A 21,842-nucleotide genomic window follows, 5' to 3' on the forward strand; every position below is an offset into this window, starting at 1 on the left:
TTTTCCTTTGCCATTAAACTCTGGGTATTTCTCTTGGAAGAAAAACATCTACAAGCAGATAGAGGGAACTGCCATGGGTTCCCCCCTCTCATCCCCCCTTGCCAATTTCTATATGGAAGATTTCGAAAAATGAGCCATAGACTCAGCCCCACTCAAACCTTCTATCTGGCTAAGATATGTAGATGATGTGTTCTCTATTTGGCCTCATGGCCCAGACACGTTAGACTCCTTCCTCAGTCATCTTAATAGCCTACATCCAAGAATCCAGTTTACTATGGAAAAGGAAAAGAACAACTGTTTACCCTTCCTAGACACCTTAGTCACACGCCTGCCTAATGATACACTTGCCTTCACTGTATACAGAAAACCCACACACACACAGGCAGATACATTCACAAACTCTCCCACCACCACCCCTCACAACAATATGGAATCATCAAAACTCTTACTAAGAGAGCCCACAATCTCTGTTCCAGTGGAACCGCCCTTACTACTGAGTTTAACCACATACACAATACTTTCCTCTCCAATGGCTACAGCGAACACAGTATCAAAAAAATAATCAGTTCCTCCCCCATTCCCTGTCCTTCTCATCAACAAGATTTTAAAAATGCCATCACCATAACCTACATCCGTGGCACATCTGATAAAATAGCCAAGATACTAAAACAGTACAACCTACACACAGCATATAAGCCCTTCCGTAAACTTGCTACCCTTATCCGTTCTATGAAAGATCAACTCCCTCCTCTCTCGCTGCCTGGAGTTTACAAAGTACCCTGTTCCTGTAAGCTGGCGTACTTTGGACAGACAGGCAGATCAGCATCCATCCGCCTGGATGAACACAAGTGGTGTCCAAAACATGGTCAGCCATGTTTTGGACACCACCCACAGAGTATCATGGAAGAAAACCACCATGCTCCACCACAGCAAATTCAAGAAAGAGAGACTTTTCTTAGAAGCAGCAACTCTCAGAAACCAACCAAACCTTAATAAATACGGTTGTATTAAGCTTCCAAAGATTTGGGAAACACTCATCACCAGAGGTCCCACCTTACATTCCAGGCCACCAACTACCACCCTTAGAGGCGCTCCACAGATAGGACTTTAGTGTCACCCAAGTGGTTGGACTTAGTATTGTAAGATTTGTGTGTGCATGTTACATTAATTGTTTTTGTAATCCCCATAGATGTCCTAGTGACTAGGACGAAATATAGGAAGTATTAAATTCTATTTTAATTATTTTTGAGTGTTGTAAAATATCCATTAAGCCTCCAACAAGATATGTTTTACATTATGGGAGATACTGAGATAGGAGTGATGTTAGCTTGCTCCACCTTTGCAACGAGTTTCCCGGTGTTGTACTACCTTACCCCAGTCCTGAAGATACTTTCAGGTGCAAACTTTGTTTGCTCACACTTGGATAAAGGATTAAACTAAATTTATTATAGTCTAACCAAGTTAAAAATAAACTTTCAACATCTAATTGTGCTATTCCCAAAATGGCTCTTTCAATATTTCATTAAGTTTCACTAGGTGTTTTTTTTTTAGTCAGGTGCTCAAGGTTTCACTACTATAAGTTATTATTTTGGGAGCACACATTGATTTTAGATCTTTCCTTTGTTTAATTAAAGCATAATTTATAGTTATGATTATTTTAAAATATATATTTACTTTTTTTTCCCACATATTTATTAAACTATCCATGTATCATTATAAGAACAGCACAAAGCAACAATTATGGGGACTATTGATAGCTAGTCATAAAATTTGTTTATAAAGCTGCTTTATAAAGATTTAACAAGGAATTTTGGTCAAATTCCTTGCAAACAAACAGCTTCAGGTCTTTTGAAGCAGCCAAAGTGAGAATTCACATATTCTATTAAAACAAACTTTACTCTGCACTGTTAATCTTTTCTCTCTTATTGCTTGCAATTTTATTGAAGTTGCCTGCATGCTAGGTAAAAATATTACAAATAAAGTTTTATGTAAATAACAATTATTTATTGTCATTGTTTAATCTGTCAAAATATATCCTAGTGTACCAATTTTTTGCTTTAACAAAAGTTTACATTTTATTCATCTTTTTATTCGTTGAAATATTACAATTTTATTACAGCACACAAACCATTTTAAGTGGAAATGATTAACTGAATGTTTAATGTTCTTAAAAAAAAATTCAAGAAAAAAACATTTTATTTAAGATTTTCTTAAGTTGTATCTTACAAATTTCAAGGACACTTTAATGAAGTAGGCAAAACTAATTTTGATATGCTTAACAAAATATTCACAATTGCCTTTGCAAAACAATGAAATATTAAAAAATTTAAGTAAGCATCACTTAAGTAGTGAAAACTGAACAATCCACAAAAAAATGTTAGTTAATATTCAAGTAAATGTCTTAAGGAATAAAAACATTCTTAAACTTTTTCATTAAAAGAACAATTTTTTTTTTTCATCCTTACCTTGACAATTTTTATTTATATCTAGATTTAATTTCCATGAAAAAAACATCTTATAGTTATCACTGCTAAGAAACTGAACTGTACTGAAAACTGCAAAATATCTCTGATATCCTGTAAGCATCTATAGAATGAAAATACCAATTTTTATACAAATATGTGACATTGCATTCTGATTTCCCCTTCTCTGCAATGATAAAACTAAAGAATGAATATTCATTAAATTAAAAAAAAAAATTCCTTTTTAAAATATTACTCATGTCCTTTTACAATATGAAAAGGGTATAAATTTCATATTTGTGAAAATGCCATATAAAAATTTCAATGCACATAAATATAAACTCTACAGGAGTTGAAAAAAAAAAAAAAAAAAAAAGTCTACCATGTTCCCTTTCATCAAAGTAAAATACCTCAGATGACTTTTTCATGCAGGGGAAAAAAATACAAAATCTCCCTCAATAAAAATTAGCATATAAAAAAGAATCACAAACAAAAAAACTTCTGTAGCAAATTCTGATACTGTTCCTTTCAAGGAGAAATAACAGTTCACAGCACAATTTTGGAAACACATCTAGAAAGAAATGCCCTTATATACTATAAAGCAATATATAAATTCATAATAAATTACTATTTATACTTAACCATAATAGCAAGCAGAAATATTTCCCTCAAAGAAATGCAACTTTTGCAATGACTTTCATAACCTTTAAAGTTCAATCGTTTATTAAATTCCACAATACCCTGAAGTTCTCAAACCACATCATACAATTCCACTGAGACAGAAATCCTTTATTATCACATCCATTACAATTCTGTGTAGTACCTTCCAATATACTTATAAAGAGGACATCAAAAGTGGTAAGAAATTTTGTTTCAGTATTTCTTTAAAAAGGCATGATTCAAATTTAAATTTAGTACATCAATTATTCCTTCACCTGATTGTTTACCGAATAGCAAAATATAATTTTTAGCAATGATTATCTTTTCTTTCTTTAACCATTACATACTGACATCGAAAAATGCTAACGGATTGCAAGTAAGTTTTCAGTATGAAAACTATTACATAGACTATAGCACAAAGTGAAATCACAACAAAATAGTATCAACTATATCTTCATGATAAGCTTTTCATTATCTGGGCAGAATGGCAGTAGAAACAACAGCTTGATCTGTCCACAAACTGGCCATCCCACAGCATTTAATTAAGAGCACCTCAAAGTCAACCACATGGCTGCATATGCATCAATCATTAGAAACCACATCATTAGGAAGCCTGAGTTTGAAGTCACATTATAAATGGAAGACATACTAAGCATACTCGATCTCCCAGGTTTTGATGTTACTATCCTGACCAGTAGATACCAACGTATTATTATCCAGCCATTTAACTTTTGTTATTTGACTCTGTGGATGTGCTTCTGGAAATGGTTAAAAAAAACATTAATGAAATTTTCAAGAGTGAATTCATTTTCAAAACATTCTTAAAACCTTAAAGTATACTAGTGATGGCCAAGTAATCTAATTACTAAGAATTGGACTTGGTCCTCAGAAAGATTAAAACATTATGTAAAAATACTGTTTTTCTATAATGTTTGTCTATGATAAAGCTCATTATGTTGGCTATTCATAAATGTATTCTTTAAAGGAAATTACAATGTAGACTAATATATTATATTAAATAAATTTAATACTTCCAATATAAATTCTGTCACACATGGATCCACTATTCTGTTTGGCTGTGCTTGGTTAATGATGTGTTCTCCATTTGACCACATAGCCTGAATGCTCTTAACATATTTTTTTAAACATCCCACGATCCAGTTCACTTTAGAAAGAAAAGTCTTCCCTTAGTAGATAATTTAATTACATGTCAGTCTGATGGATCTCTGGCATTCTCTGTTTACAAAATCCCCCCCCCCCACACACACACTGGTAGATACATTCACAAACACCCTCCACAAAATCCCCCCCCCACACACACACTGGTAGATACATTCACAAACACCCTCCTCAACAATATGAGATTATTAAATTTTATACAACAGGGCTAAATTAATTAGCTCAGATAACAGTGTTTTCTCAATAGAACTTGACCAGATTCACAAACCTTTCTTAGCTAATGGCTAAAATTCTCACCATATCCAAAATATATTAAACTCTAAAAACCACACCTCCCCCTCTCCAGAACAGAGACTACACCAAAGCTATCACCATTCCATGCATCCAAGGCGCATCCAAAAAACTAACTAAAATTCTAAAAAATACAACCTTCCAACCACTTAAATTAGCATGCCTTATCTGCTCCACCAAAGAGAAGACACAGTTGCTAGACCTGCCTGGTATTTACTAGGTCCCTTGTAGTTGTTAAACTATCCTACTATAGCCAAACAGGCAAGACAGCCAACATCAGAATTGCTGAACATAAGGACTATATCCATTTCCACCACTACAGCCACTCATCACTTGCTGACCATTCTTTGGACACCCATCATAGGATACACTCCATTGCACAAATATAAACATGGAATCAGATCCCTTGAATCTCATTCCACCTTAAGAAATTACCCACTACACTAACCTCAATAAATTTGGTTGCATAAAACTTCCCAAAAATTAGGAAGTTCTTATCCTCCATAGTTCAGCCGAGGAAGCCCAATTTAACCCACTCGGGGGGGGGGGGGGTATTCAGGACTTTACTTACTCTCAGTTGGCATGCTTCAGCCTCATTACTTAGTATAGGGCCTGCACACATATTATATGAATAGCAGGCGGCATCAGTAGCACAACAGTACACTGCACCCTTTGAATGAAAAAGAACTGAATTTGATTCTCGTTGTGATGAGAGGAATCTTTACATAGGCTTTTTCAATTGAAGTTGAGTTAGATGATCTCATACAGAGGTAACAGGGTCTTTTTCTCTTGAAAACTCTGGTTTTTTCATTGTGCATACAGGCAAATTGCCCATGAGAACACATGCAATTTACAAACAATATATACTAGTGGTGGTGGTTGGCAGTAGGTGGCACTGTGTGTGGATGGTGGTAGTGTTGTGTAGGTAGAGATTAATTAAGGAAGATGGTGAGTTATGGTGCCTTCTCGTGACAAGTCCTTGGAGATGTCACATAATATTTTGTTCCCTGATTATGGCAATTTGACTTTACCAAAATATTAATTAAATTTATTTTAGTTAATATATTAGTCTATGCTGTAATTTCTGTAAAAAAATAGTTATTTTATTATGTTTATCTTATTCAAAAATTCTTGTAGTGATTGATCTGTGTGATATTTATGATATATGATATTTAATAGTTTAAAATCTAAATCCACCCCAAAGCATAATACATAACTTTTTTATTTTGAAATCTTATCTCATATCCAATATTCTAAGTGAAAGTCCCCAAATGTTAGCCATCGCTAAAGTAAACAATCCAGTTACATGATAATACAAACAATAATTACACTGAACAGTTGATTTACACAGTACTTGAAGGGCATGGTTGAAAAAAATCCTACAAATTTTCATTTTACACATTACAATTTCAGTTTAAGAACAACAAACGTGTGTGTGTGTGTGTGTACATGTTGTATTAAAAAAGCTATGGGTACCCTATAACCATTGTTATGGATTTTGCACCCATTGGTAGTGTACAACTATTGAGCATGTTATGCCAGTTATTATTTGTACTGCTACAGTACATGTGCAATTTTTAGATGTAATAATTAAGCTGTAAAATAATATATTCTATACAATGTGGATTTAAATGATCTATTATTATAAGTATATAACTGTTTCACTAGCTAATGTAAGTATATGTGCTATAGTATTATTTATTAACATAAATTGTTTGAAAACAATATAAAATGATAATTGTTCAAACATCACTATACAGTGTACATTGCATCTTTAATTATAAATTCACGATATTAGCCACGCCATCTGGATTCATAAAGGTAAGTGAAAGGAAATGATTGTCTTGATTGGTACCAATGATTTGAGAGGCAAGAAGTATTCTATGAGGGAGGATGTAAAGGAGTTGTTAGAAGAGGCAAAAGTGAAGAGTGAGAAGGTGAAGATTGTAAGACTCCTACCATGATAGAGGCAAACTGAGGAGGAAGGCATTGACAGCCAATGAGTCTATATTTTTTTTTATATTATTACTCTTTGGAGAATGAAAAACTTAAAAGGAAAAAACCATGCTGCCTCTGCACTATACTAAGTATCTTTATAGCTATGTCGCATACATTAACAGGGAGGAAAGATTCAACCAGAACTTTTCTAACCCAAAAGAGGACACCATGTTTCTCTGTGGAGGCCCTCTCAGATATCTTAAACAGCAGGTATTTCCACTACTTCTAAAGGAAAAGAACAGAGTATTACCTCAAATTCACTACTTTTGGTCTAAGTACAGTCAACTACCGCTAACTCATCTCACAAGGACCACAGAAATATTGAATTTCTTTTAGAATAGCATTGTACCTTATGAGACTTTGGTCAGGAGTTGATCATTTCATGTAAGAGTCTGGAAGAATTAAAAAGAATGCCACAAGAAATTTGGCACAATGCTTTCATGGAACTTTGTATTGCAGAATTTCTTAACAATTCTGCTTACAGGATGACAATCACTGAAATCAAATTTCTTTCTAAGACCTCAAAAACAATTCTGATGATATCAAATTGAGGCTAAAAAATATTGCAAGATTTTTTTTTCTTGATTGGCTGCATAGTTTATCGCATCACTAATTACGAAGGAATGAAAAATATCAGTGAATTTACATTCCCAAAGAATATCACCTTCTACCACTGTTACATATCAGATTGCTCTGTTTTAAAATCAAGAAAACATGAATTGGCATACTATTAAAATAAAATAACCATAAGATGCAACAATAATTACATCATGATAAAAGTTTTGCTTAAGAGTCAAAGGCAGCTTCAGTACCAAATTGGAACAATATAACACATAAATAACAAAAGATTCTAAGAAGCACCATAATAGCCACACAGAAAGATAACAAAAGAGACAACAAATACTCTAAATATATATGTTGGGGTGCTTTTATAAAAATAACAAATTTTAAATGTTTTGAATTTCATACAAGGCACCTGGCTAATTTTTTTTTTTTTTTATTGCAAAAACAAATCTATAGTTTTTGCAACTTTGAAATTTTGAAATGATTTACAGCAGTGATGAGCAACCTTTGTTCTTCAGTGGGCTGCAATTGAAGAACCTAACATTCCACATGGGCCGCAATGAACACAATATTAAATACTTTAATATGTTAATCACAAAATTTTTATTTATGGGGTGGAATTTGTTATTTTCGACATAGATTTATGAAAGTTATTTAATACTTTTCATTGTATTTATGGATTTACTTTTTATTAGTGATACTTTCAATATGTACACAGATTACATAATTTTTAATCAAAAGAAATTAAATAGTTGCTGAAATTTAATTGAGATATTTGGTTTTGTTTCTCATCAACAAGCTGTTCAATATTGGGAAGTATGTTTGAAATTGCTAATACAATTATGTTTGAAAACTGTAATACAATTTTCTAGTTGTTCATCATTGAGGCAATTTCAATGATCGTTTTTTATCATTTTCATTTTCGAAAAGAGTTGTTCACACAGATAAGTACTACGAAACAAACTCATTATTTGCCTGGAATGGTAGACAGCAATGGAAATTTATCAGTTAGAAAGCAACTCTTATAAAAGTCAATAAGACTAACATTTTGAAGCTTATTTCTTTGTTCAGTGTTGCTTTGCAAATCAATTATTTCCATTTGAAATTCTTTGGGAACCCTTTCAATGTCTATATTAAAGGGTGATGAGAAAATATCAAAATCAGTTTCATTTCGTGTAAGTTTTTGAACTGCGAAATGAATTCTTCTTGTAGTCGCTGTATTTTCTCTGCATATTTTTTTCATTTCAGGTGGATTTTCTTTTCTCAAAATTGGAAAATGAGCCATATTATTAGATTCTGATTGGCAATTCCAAATTTTTGGCTTATTTTGAAAGGCTTTTATTTTATTGAGCATTTCATTAATAAGTTTGTTCTGTCCTTGAAGATTTACATTTAATTCGTTCAAATGTTGAAAAATGTCAATGCAAAATCGCACATCCAGTCCTTGTCATTAAATTCTGGAAACGAATTGTCTTTCATCTCCAAGAATAACTGAATTTGGCTCTTCAAATGGTACACATGCTTAAGGACTGTGCCATGACTTAACCATCGAATTGAACCTCAGTGTTAAAAAGGATATTGCCATATTCGCGATGATTCAGTCCTCGAGATCTAATAAAAGTTGCAGTTTTAATGATCGGTGGACCAACATTGGATATTTTGAAAATTTTCGCGTTCAAATTTTCTTGATGGAAAATGCAGTGAGAAATAATTATTTCACATCCTGTTAATCTTTTTATGTCGCTGGATAATAATCCCAAGAGAAACAACATTCATACTAGACATGGCTCAAGCTCCATCTGTTGTTATACCGATGATCTTTTCTATTGGGATATTTAATAGATTAAGAACAGTTTTCAGTTAAGTTCAATTTCTTTTCGGTTCAGATTAAGTTTTCAGTTTCCTGTATATATCTTTTCTGGTAGTAGTTCCTTTCAATGGAATTAAAGATGCAAATTCTTTGGTGATGTTAAAACTAGAATCTGTTTCTCTCAAAAAAGACAGCAAGTTGTGCCATATCACTAATATCATAGCTTTCATCCAAATGGTACACACAAAAACCAAAGAAATCCATTCTAACTTAGAAATATGTACCTGCAAAATTTCCTCAATACTTTGCGAAAGATCGTCAATCCCTCTTGTGATTGTAAATTGTGACAATCTGATTTTCGAAATTATATCATTTTTATCCGGGAAAGCAACATCTGCTACCGCTAGTAAGCATTCTTTTACCATTTTTCCATCAGAGAATGATTTCATTCTTTTTGTCAAAATTTGACTAACATTGTAGTTTGCATGAACTGCAGTTACTGAAGCAGCTCAAAATACATTTTGTCATTGTTCACGATTTTTTTATTGCAGTTGATTCACTTTGTCTTTGAGCAACTGTCCTTGCAAATTGTCAAAATTTGAAGAATGTTTAGTTTTCTAATGTCTCTTGATGTTATATTCCTTGAGAACAGATATCTTTTCACAACATATCAAGCAAAAGGCACTGTCTTTTATGCAAGCAAAAAATAGTTGAATATCCATCTTTTGTTAAACTGACGATTTTCATCCTTAATGTTGCGCTTTCTAGATTTTGAACTCACTGATTAAACACAGGGCTCTGGTTGTACAAAAAAAATGTAAAGATGCAATTTTTTAAAAGAAAAAATTATATTATCATTTCAAGTTTATAATTTGCTTAGGTTTTGAAAGAACTTGTATCAACATGTTTATTCAAGAATAATGCAAATTCTTTCATATCATTAAAGTATGACTGCCAGTGCAAGACTGAAAATGCAAAGACGAATGACACAATCATGGGAACTACTGTCATGAGCAAATATTTTTCATATGACCTCTTAATGCGTGTTGATATTGATAACACACTGTGCCTTTTGCTAACATTTTTACACTAAATCTAAACGAAGTGCAACATTTCGGTGGACTGCAGGTTAATAGCTGGAGGGCTGCATGCAGCCCATGGGTTGCTCACCAGTGATTTAGAGTATATTTAAAGGTTGCAATGATTGTGCTTAATATCATCCCCAATAAAAAAAAAAACATTTTTTTCATTTTATAAATCTACTTTAGTGCCCAAAGCACACTAAATAAAAAAAAAATATTTTTTTTTTATTTAATGAGCAATTTTAAATTTTATTTATTTTTATTTAATTCTTTTTTTTTTTTTCAAACATCAGGAGGAGAGACTGTCATTGTATTCTGAGGCTTGTTGCCTAGGTTCTTAACTGATAGGATTAGTAGCATCAGTGCTTTCTGATCACTAAGTTTGGCAATATCAAGGCTAGCAGCAGCCAAAGTAACATCAACAATAATTTTTCTCCCACATTTCAGATATGATCTCGAAATTGATGGCATCACTTTTCTATTACAATAAATGTTCCCCCTCACTTTCAGAAGATGAAGATATCAAAGTGACCTGTTGAAAGCAGTTAATTTTCATTTTGTCTTTCTAAAATTTTCTTTTCGCTTTTCTGCTACAGCTTCTTTCTTTGCAAGTGCCCTGTCTATACTTCCCATTTCCCCATTTGATAATGCAACTAGAAGGTTCCTGATTGGCTATCGGATAATCCTTCCACCATTACTCTGACAGATTGTGGCTGGGAAGTGGTCCAGATAGAGCACCATACAATAATATTTCAAGTTCACATAAAACCTCCCACAAAAAAAGAACAATAAACAAATATATAAATAAATACATTCACAAAAACAACCCATGCAACAATCTTTCACATTCGTGGCTTCAACATAAGCATAAATTATGTCCCTCACCTTTCTTGTTACATTTGGTGTGGGTGCCATGCCAGTGTAGTGGGCATGCTGACCACTAAATAGTACATAGGACCAAACCCATGGTAATACATCATGAGATTTTCAAATCAGCTAGCAAATGGCCTCATTTCTGACAACAGCTCTCTCTCTCTCTCTCTGATGCTGGGAGAGCTATTAGTACCATACAATGTGGACCAAAAATACTCCTACTCCAACTCTTGAACATTAAACAACCATGAAAGTCAACATAAGCAATTTTGTTAGTATTTCAGATCAGAAAAAAATCTTCCTCAAAAAAAAAAAAAAGCAGCATAAAAAACTAACAAAAAACACTTAAATGAAACAACAACAAAAAATATTGTCTCTAGATTGTCACTTTCTGGCATAGAATGTCAGAGAATGACAATCTAGTCAAATTTTCTTTTCCCTATTCAGTTATGTTCACTTACTGTCTCCATCACTCTCCAAATTCTGACAACCAATGTAACCCTTTTCACTATATATCTGAGAAGCTTGATCATCTACAATCCACATACCCAAACAGTAGGTATCTTTCTAGGAAACTTCAACATTTACAACTCAGAATGGCTTCACTTCTCCAATTCCACTAATCAAGATGGCAGAAACTGATATATGTGATATATTCACAAACTGTTCAACTGACAGAATACCTAACCATCTTCTCCATACCGTCAACACCCTTGATCTCTTCTTAACCAGTTTGCCTAATACATACACTGTAAATTTCCACCTCTATTCTTGGTAGTTCAAACCTTAACCAAGTCTCCATTCATGACAAATGGTATGCACCTAACCAATTTTGGTTTGGTATCCTTTAGCACTATAAAAGTATCAAATGGGATGACTTCAAAGAAATGGAATCATATCATGATTTCTACTCCTCCTTTTCTTGTGCTGACTACTGATTTCTGTTGCTCTTCTGATTCAGTCACCTGCTTCAACCAAATAATAAATAATCCTTACTAGAATGAAGGTCTTCATTCCCATTCCACAAAAAAAGGACCACTGTCCAAATCATGGATGGTGGTTCAGGGCAAATACAATTTTGTCAAAACAGTTCAAGAAAATAATTCTGCATATTTAAGTGGCTTGAAACCAAAACCCTGCATTCCACTCAAGCTATGAAGCAGCATCTTCAAATATACCATCAGTCAATCCAAATTTGACTTTGAAAGTACTAAGTGTAGAAAGAAACTTGCTTCATAGCCAAATGGCAGTCAAGTTTATTGATCCCTTGCAAAGGCCATCAGATGCAACTTTACTTCTGCTCATTCACATTTTCATTTATCTCACATCAAGATGGTGTCACTGCCATTACCCAAAGACAAGGGTGACCACCTGGCATTCTTCTTGTCCAATTCTTGCATTGTTGATCAAGGTAAACTACTTCCACACATTACCAATTAGTGTACACTTATGGGTAATGTGTGGTAAACTACTCCCACACATTACCAATAAGTGCACACTACATACTTCCTTTTTTTTTTTTGCTAGAAAGGCAGAAAAATCCTGAATAGCTTGGATACAAGTCTTCAGTCTTGATGGTATTCTCCAGTTGTACTCCTAACACTCATCCTGTTATCTTTACAATCTTTCATACATCTGACATCTACTTTCAACATCGAATATTTATATCCAATCAATCCAAAAGAAAGGAGATAAAAGTCAACCATCCGGCTACTGCCTCACTGTGCCTCAGTTCAAATGAAAATAATGAAGAAAGCCAACAATCGCCTCCTTCACCAACCAGATATCTATTTGGTGAAAATTTGGTGAAATTTCCCCCCCCCCCACCAAATCTTTCCCAAGCTTGTTCTTTCATCTCCAAGGCTTTGATCAGGTTTAGCACAGGGCTTATTTACCAAATTATCACATGGTCTACCATCCACCCTTTGCAACCAGATTGTCAATCTATTCTCTGGTCATTTACTGCATGTCATGGTAGATTATTTTCTTTCTTCAGACTCTCCCCCACTGCCAGAATATCCTATAGCATTGAACTTTTACCAATGCTCTTTCTCCCATTCATAAATCACTTTTACTATCACTAACCTCAAATCCTATCCACATTGTTGCAAAAGACAACTCTCCAATTGTCTTTCACTTGACATACCATGCAAATCCAGTCTATATTATCCCAAGTTACATCTTCTGTGATCAATGGGATGAAGACAACTTTGTGAACTTCAATGCCACCAAAATAGAATCTTACCTTATTTCATGCAAGATGGACCACACTTTATTTCTCCTCATCTCTGACAATGCCCAAATATCTCTTGCTCATGCAAAAAAAACAAACAAACTAGGTGTGTGTTTTTGCTTAGCATATTACTTCTCATCTGTACAACTAACACTATAAACCATACATCTGTCCTGACTTAAAATATTGCTCCCACATATGGGGGGGGGGGGGAGTTGGGGTAGCACTAAAACCACTCTAAAAAAATGCTTGACGCTGTCCAGAAAAGAGTGACTGAGTTAACTGGCAACCTTTCTCTCATTCTCAATCTAGTCATTATTGCAGATATACTGTTTCTGCTTTGTGTCCTCTTCTGGTCCTTAGGTATTTTCATGGGTGTTGTTCTGCTGAACTGGCTGACACTATTCCTCCATTTTCTCTCGAAGTGAGAAAAAGTAGAGGAAAGCTCTATGCAAAGTAATTACAGTTTAGTAATTATTATTATTAAGTGACATCTCCAGGGAGTCCAAGGACTCATCAAGGGAGGCACCTACCCTACAGCTCTCTGTCTCCACCATTCAATCCACCAACTAAACCTAACCACAACTACCATCATCATCTACACCAATGGCATCTACCACCCAGCACTAGTATTTTCACAGACAATCACAAAAATCCATGCCCATGGGATTCGAACCCACAGCATTTTTTGGCTGAAGAGTGGATATGCTAACCACTTGGCCAACCAGGCCCTTACACACTCACTTCCTCATCATTCTCCCAATGCCTTGGTTCTTTACTAGCTCTCCCTCCAAATATACCACAGATATCAGCTCTTGACAACTCTGACCATAACCATATCCATGTTTCCTTTTCTACAGACTGACTTTCATCTAGCTGATTTTGGCCTTCTGCTCTGGCACTACAACAGTGCTAACTAGGATGACTTCTGAAAAAAACTCCTAAGTAGACTATGAGATTAAAAGCAAAAAACTTGCCTCCTGTCTCTCACTATACTTGGGTGCAACTCCTGCTATTCTATGCACCAAGCTGTCTTATATCATGATAGCATATCCCACAGATAAGGCTGACTTCTGGTCCAAATGGTATTTCCCCCCCCCCAACATGCTCAAGATTTACAAAATTAACATCCATCTCATACTTTTCTGGTTCCTATTCCTAAAACGGAAATGAAATACAGCCATCAAATTATCATCCCATTGTTTCACTTCAATCTTTTTGAAAATAATGGAGGTCATCAGCAACTAATTTCTCTGATATGGATTCTCCCACTCTCATTCTATAGATCTCCTAATTGACCTTTACCATCTTTTGAAACATGCCTTGGAAAGATAAGAACCTTATGATCACTCATTCCATTTCCAGGACAGTTGACTGGGTATGGCTTAGAGGCCTTTTTATTTATCATTTTATGGTTTGCCTTTAGTCCTTTGCAAATGGGTGATGAGAGTCAGAAGACTTGAAATATAAGTATCACTGTCATAGTACTCCAAGACTATGTGCTTCCTGCTATACAACTTCTCACTAAACTCAAATCCTACCCATTTTGCTGAGAATCTTCCAAATCCCATGCCTTAAACAATGGTATTCTTACCATTCTCCAATAAGGTGGCAATAATGTAGTGAATTTCAACACTAAAAACACAGTCCTGTCAAATTTTTATAAGCAATTTCTCACTTCACTCTTACGTCTTGCTTTTGATAATATTCAGTTCAACAATCAAAATCAGATTTCTCACCTTAGGCTGCCTGATATATTTAACATTTCATGGCACAAATACATTGCATTAATAACCTTCTCAGCCTTCAAAAAAAACTGGTGTCCTCTTTTGCTCAAGATGTTCACCAGCAACTCCTAACAAATATTGGATTTATATAGAACCAAACATGAGAATATCATTCTCATGTTTGGTTCACCAAAAACCTCCTTTAAGAATACTTTATGCTATCCAGAAGAGGGATGTCTTCTTAACAGATGACAACTCTCACACAGGCTTTCCTCAATTACTTTCCCACAGATGCTAAATGGCTGCCAGTCAACCTCTATACACAGTTCAGCTTCGAACTAACTGAACCTACTCTTCATCTTCTTTCATTCCAACTAATTCTGTTCTTTGGAAGAACCTTCCTTCACAATACCACTTTCTTTAAGGACTACAATCTCCAGCTGTTCAAGAACACAGACTCCTTTTTTCCACTAGTCATTTCTATTTTTGTAATAACCTCTAGTTGTAGGTTTGATACAAAAATACTGACAGGAAAACAGAAGTCAGAGGTAAAAATTCAACACTTCATATTTAACTAAACTTTCGTACATGTAAGCATATTTTACTTCTAAGAAAACTTGTAACAGTTTATAAAAATCCACTTTAAATCTTAATGAACTATACTGAATTTTACATTATATTTTTTGATTCCATGATCTTTTGAGGAATTATGTCTTTATTCCTATTAATAATTAAAGCTTTCAGTATTTCTTTTATACATTTTCAAAATTAATGCACTGAATTTTTCTTTTAAAACTAACTCAAGTTGCATATGATGTTTCCTTGGATAGTAGTGCAATTTAAATTTCACAAGTTAGAATGCTTAAAAATTTAACATTACACTGCACTAAGGAAGAATAAAAGTATGTTCATACTTCACCATGACTTCCTGAACCAAACAGGGCAGCGATATACAAAATCATTAAGAAGTGTATGTGTAAATGAATTTCAAAGATAAACTTAATGAATAGTTGAAAACTAAATTTTAATAAATTTTTGCAATGATTATTAAAAACTACACAATTTTAATGAACTAATATTATTTGGATAATATTCAGTACAAGTACCTACTTTTTATATTAATATGCTTAGTTGGATGTTCAACATCCCACACTATAATTCCAGTATCCAGACTTCCACTTGCTAAATGGAGGGAATCTGGTGACCATGCTAAACAGTTTACACGAGCTGTATGAAAACACCAGTCCAAGTTGTGGGCAGGCTAAGTACAGAAATGAGAATTTTTATTAATGTTAGTAATTCAATAAATATACTTTTTATTTCAAGGGGGAAAAATTACATAAGAGCAGGAACTTTTTTTGAACAAATCAATTAAACAACAAATAATAACTAAATAAATTACGCACAGAATTTGTGTTGAAAATAATTTATTGATCTCGCACTATAACAATTTACCAGCTCAAAACAACAGTATTATAAGTTTTCATATAGTAAATTTCCTTTAAAACAGTCTTTTTAGTTGTCTGTTACAGCAAATTCACTATCATAGTGTTTGCTATACTGGCAGGGATTGTAACCAATTTTGATATCACCAAGTATTTAATCAAAACAGGAAGAAATAACAGAAATTAGAAACTCAGCCAATGAATAAATGTTATTAAAATCACTATTTGAATGTACCCTGAACAATCAGACAATGTCTGATAAAAGTGATGTAACCTCATTATAAATTTTTGGTCAAAAATTTTTTTCTTTATACTTTTTATTTTTAATTCTCTGAGCATTAGCAACACAGTTGCACATTTACTACAAATTTCACTGAAATGCTAACAATATGTCTGGTGAATTCTCCACTTTCAATACCATCTCAAATGTGTAGTTTTCCTCACTGTTAATCACTTCTATAATAAATATGTGAATCATGCTTGCAAAATAAGTTTAATCATGGTTTATCATAAGTTTCATGTGAGGAATAGTGAGAATGTGTAAATTCAACTATGGTATGCAAATATGATAACGATATGAATGTCACTGAGCATGGTTATGAATCTGGCAGGGGGCACACACTTCACGAGTTTGAAATTTTTTGAGTGTCTAGGGAAGGAAAAGAGAAAGTTGCCCAACTATGCTGAGCAAACTGTAGATGTAAGTATAAGAAAACACATCATGGTAACTCATGTCTATACACTTAATACACAAATGCCAGAAGCATTAAGAACAAAGAATCTGAGTTTGTTGTATTGGTGGCCTGATGTTGTCAGTATTACTAAAACATAGCTATCAGAGTCAAATGATGTAAGTGGGACAGTGTGTAAAAGGATATACCATTTTGAGGAAAGAGAACAAGAGATAGTAACACATGAAAGCAATAATAGTAATAATGTCCCATATAGTAGTGAGTTTGAGACTGCTATGAAGTTTAGGCAAAGGATGAAATATATGGTGGGAGTGTTTGGTACAAACCGTGTGATTCAAGTTGCTGGGGACAATGAAGTGCAGTGCCAAATTACCCCTGGTAACTTGGCACTGCATAAGCACTAAGCAAGTAATCATTATGGATGACTTAAATTATATGGATACCAGGTAGAAGAGAAAACTCATAAGTATAAAGGAGAATTTGGGCTGTTGCAAGACAACTTTCTCAAGCAGCACATGAAAGAAGCAGCTCAAGGCAAAAGAGTGTTAAATGTGATCATAGCATCAGAAGGGGATCTCGGTTAAGAATCTGACTGCTTTACCAGTGGACGAAAGAGATCCCAATTTACTGATCTGGGAAGTAGCTATATGTATATTTGCATATACATATATGCAAACTATATGGATATCGTAACCAGTAGGTTATGTGCCGAACTAAAAAGTTTAAAATTATGACAAACTCAGAAGAATCTTTGGTGCCATAGTATCATTTACTGAATGAGAAAGATATCAGCAATACATGGGAAGTTCTGAAAAGTAGCCTAATCAGGCAATATCTATGTTGAAAGTTTATTTTTCACTAGGTTAAACTATAATAAATTTAGTTTAATCCTTTATCCCAGTGAGAGCAAACAAAGTTTGTGCCTGAAAATATCTTCAGGACTGAATATAGTGTTGTACTATCTTACCTGGGTAAGTAGTGCAACACTAGGGCAACACGTAGCAAAGGTCGAGCAAGCTACCAACACTCCTATCCCAGTATCTCCCATAATGCAAAACACATCTCCTTGTGGATATGTATACTGTTATGCATTAAGGGATTGGCCACTACCCAGACTAGTTTCGACCTTTACTGAGGTCTCTTCAGTGGGAGCCAGGCCCAGAGTTGGAGATACCAGGCAGAAGCAGTAGCAAGGTCATCTTTACCTATAGGAGTTGCCAAAAGGTTTACCACCTTTTTATATTAAATTACTCTGGATTTAAAGAAAGATGTTGAAAGTTTATTTTTCACTAGGTTAGACTATAATAAATTTAATTTAATCCTTTATCCCAGTGAGAGCAAACAAAGTTTGCGCCTGAAAATATCTTCAGGACTGAATATACTATCTTACCTGGGTAAGTTGTGCAACACCAGGGCAACTCGTAGCAAAGGTGGAGCAAACTTTGTTTGCTCTCACTGGGATAAAGGATTAAACTAAATTTATTACAGGCAATATCTAAACGTATCCCTAAAGTTCGAAGAACAAACAGGATGAAATGAAATGGATGTACAACCTTTGTAAGCAAGAGATCCATAAGATGATGATGTGGAAGAAATTATTGTGAGAAGAAGAGTGAGAGCTTTATAAAATATATAAAGCGCAGGACAGAAGGAACTAATTTTACTTTATGGGTACCTATGAAAAATATCTCACATAAAAATTTCAAATTTTTATTTGGTGTCCTACATAACTTTTTGAAATTAAATTCAACAACAAAGTTTTTCACTTGGTTAAAAACTGAATTTGCCAAGAAATTATATTCTTATTTAATCCATTATCCAAGTGTAAGCAAACAAAGTTTGTGCATGAAGTATCTTCACAACTAGACTAACTTGTATATAGAGGCTGATGACTTCATATCAATTGCTTTAGTATCCCATACACCTTTTTATGACTTGCATAAGAAAAATATATGACCTCCACATTAATTCAACCTTGATATCTCTTTTGGGTCTGGCTCCCACTGATGAGACCTCAGTAAAAATTGCAACTGGTCTGGGTACTAACCTTTCCCATAATGAATAAAGGATTAAACAAGAATACAATACCTTGGAAAGTTTAGTTTCTAACCAAGTGGAAAACTTTCAACTGACTTTGGAGTCCAAATTTGTTTTTATTTGGAATCAAATAAAAATATAAAATTTTAAGTGCAACATTCTTTATAGGTAGACATAAAGCAAAATTGCTTTATGTCTACCTTGGCATCCCAGACAGCCTTATGAAAATGAAGAAAACCAAACATTTTTTTGTTCCTTCTTATCAAGACAATTTTTATATCATTATTAATTTCCTGATATGTACACTCAAGGAGTGCCCAAGCTACTATGACAGCACTAAATGGCATTTACATTATTATTAATCTCCTATTAAAAATTTTCTTCCAAAGCAGTCTATTACTTGTCAGCACTCCAATACAGTCATATCTAACATTTCTTTCTTTTAAGGCACTTCTGACTGAACCAATCCACCTAGATCATGGTATATCTCTGGGTCTTTTTCCTGCAATCTTGGCATGAAACACATTTTGTAATCTTTCCTCTCCCATTGTTGTTTAAGTGGCCATACCACCTTAGATTAGCTCAGCTCAAGCGGTCTTGAATGCTAACAATGAAAGATTCCTTTCTAATATTTTCATTATTAATATGATTCTGCCATTGCAGCCATATCATCACTCACCTAGTTTTTCTCAGAACTCATATATGTGGCCTCTAGTCTTTGATCAAGTGCTTCATTTCTAACCCATCTCTCAAATCCATATCTTAAAACTTATTTAAACACTGCTTTTAACTGCTAGTTTCATTATTATTATTATTATTATTATTATTATTATTATTGTTGTTGTTCCGGGAAACTCCAAGGAGTCGACAGACTCATCGAGGGAGGCCCTAACATCATGTCAAGAACAACTATTCAACATTCACACAGTATCTATCATACCTTGCCTTGAACTCATTCACGGTCGTAGCACCCACAACAGAGACTCTGGAAGCTTATTCCACTCATTTACCACTCTCCAAGTAAAGAACCTAGCTCTAACACCCTTGTCAACCACGCTCTTGCCCAGCTTCCATGCATGGCCCCTAGTCCTCCCACCACCAGTCATATTTTCAAAATATCTTCTGGATCAATCCTATAAAAACCCTTCAGTAATTTGAATGTCTCAATCATATCACCCCTCCTTCGCCTATCGTCCAATTTCTGCAACCCACAAATCTTCAACCTATTCTCATAAGGTTCATTCCACAGACCTGCTATCATCTTGGTCACTCGTCTCTGGACCCTCTCCACTTCCTCCCCATCACGAAGAAACCCTGGTGCCCATAGCTGGGCACAGAAGTCCAGATGGGGTCTTATCAAGGCTCGATACAGAGGAACAACAACTTGTTCGTCTCTGCATGTTAAAGTATTTTTCAGAAGCCAAGTGATTTGGTGAGCTGTTTTAGTTACTTTTGCAATGTGCCCCCTAAACTTCAACTCCCTATCCACCAACACTCCCAAATCCCTGGCCTCATCAATCTCCTGGAGTATGATTCCACCAATGCGATATACTGCTGCTATTCTTTTCACCCCAAAGTGCATAACCTTACACCTTGCCACATTAAATTGACATCCATTTTTCCTAGCCCAGTCCTCCAAACTATCCAAATCATCCTGTAAAATTTTGACATCTTGTGCACTCACAATTGCTCTACCCAACTTTGCATCATCAGCAAACAAGTGAACACTTCCTCTCAGATCCTTTCCAATATCATTGATGAACAAATTGAAAAGCAGTGGTCCAAGAACAGAGCTCTGTGGCACTCCACTAGTCACAAGACATCTTTTAGACTCCACTCCTGAATAAACCACTCTTTGATATCTCTCCTTCAACCACCCTCTTATCCATCTCACCAACCCTATATCTATACCCATCTGCTCCAGTTTACTGATTAGGGTTCCATGTGGTATCCTATCAAAGGCCTTGGCAAGGTCCAGTAGTATCACTGTAAACCCATTACCCCTATCCAGTTCAGCCGTCACTGTGTTATAAAACGTGAGCAAGTTACTGAGGCATGATCTACCCTTCACAAAACCATGTTGTCCCCCATACAATATCCCATTTTCATCTATCCAATCCTGTATTCTTTTCTTGATTAATTTCTCTAAGACCTTGACAATGATTCCTGATATGCTAATCGGTCGGTAATTTACAACAGCAGTCTTGGAACCACCTTTATGCAGTGGAACTATTTTCCCCTCTTTCCACGCGCTCGGGACCAACCCAGACCCAAGACTCAAATTAAACAAAATGGTCAAGGGCACTGACAATTCATTAGCTGCTTCTCGTACAACACGAGCTGGTATACCATCCAATCCCACAGATGTATTGACATTGAGGTTATGTAATAGACTACTCACCTCCACTTCATTAACCACAATTCCCGTATAATCTACTGGTTTATTCGTTTCTGAAATGTCACCACCTGGATGATATACTTTTGCAAAGTGCTCACTCAGTAACTCAACTATCTCAACTGATTCAGTTACCTCCCTACCATCGGCATTCTTTAAAATCAATCTGCCATGTACATTTTTCCTTTTACTTGCTACATATCTAAAAAACTGTTTAGGATTCTCTTTAGCCTGCATGGCCAATGTTCTTTCGTAATCCTTTTTTGCTTTTCTTACCACACTCGTCACCCTTCTCCTTAAATTCCCTCCATAGTTGTTTCTTTTTTTGCAACTCAAGCTTAATGGTGTTATTCATCCATTTAACCCCTACCTGATTTATTATTCGGACTCTAGG

The 21,842-nt window shown here is 34.7% G+C and overlaps 1 protein-coding gene across 1 annotated transcript in view; it reads right to left on the bottom strand.

Annotated features, from left to right (window-relative positions):
• Window positions 1-2,067: 2,067 nt before the first annotated feature.
• The window catches only part of flr (actin-interacting protein 1 flr), a 219,278-nt gene continuing 199,503 nt past the window's right edge, over window positions 2,068-21,842 (bottom strand). The window contains exons 15-16 of the mRNA XM_090414883.1: window positions 15,990-16,140; window positions 2,068-3,880 (exon numbers count right to left, since the gene is read on the bottom strand). Coding sequence (XP_090271009.1) covers window positions 3,771-3,880; window positions 15,990-16,140 — 261 coding nt within the window. The 3' untranslated portion in view covers window positions 2,068-3,770. The remainder of the gene's footprint in view (window positions 3,881-15,989; window positions 16,141-21,842) is intronic.

This window comes from Typopeltis vanoorti, chromosome 26 (assembly GCF_054136105.1).
Source record: "Typopeltis vanoorti isolate ZY-2024b chromosome 26, IOZ_Tvanoo_1.0, whole genome shotgun sequence".
NCBI classification, from domain to species: Eukaryota; Metazoa; Arthropoda; class Arachnida; order Uropygi; family Thelyphonidae; genus Typopeltis; species Typopeltis vanoorti.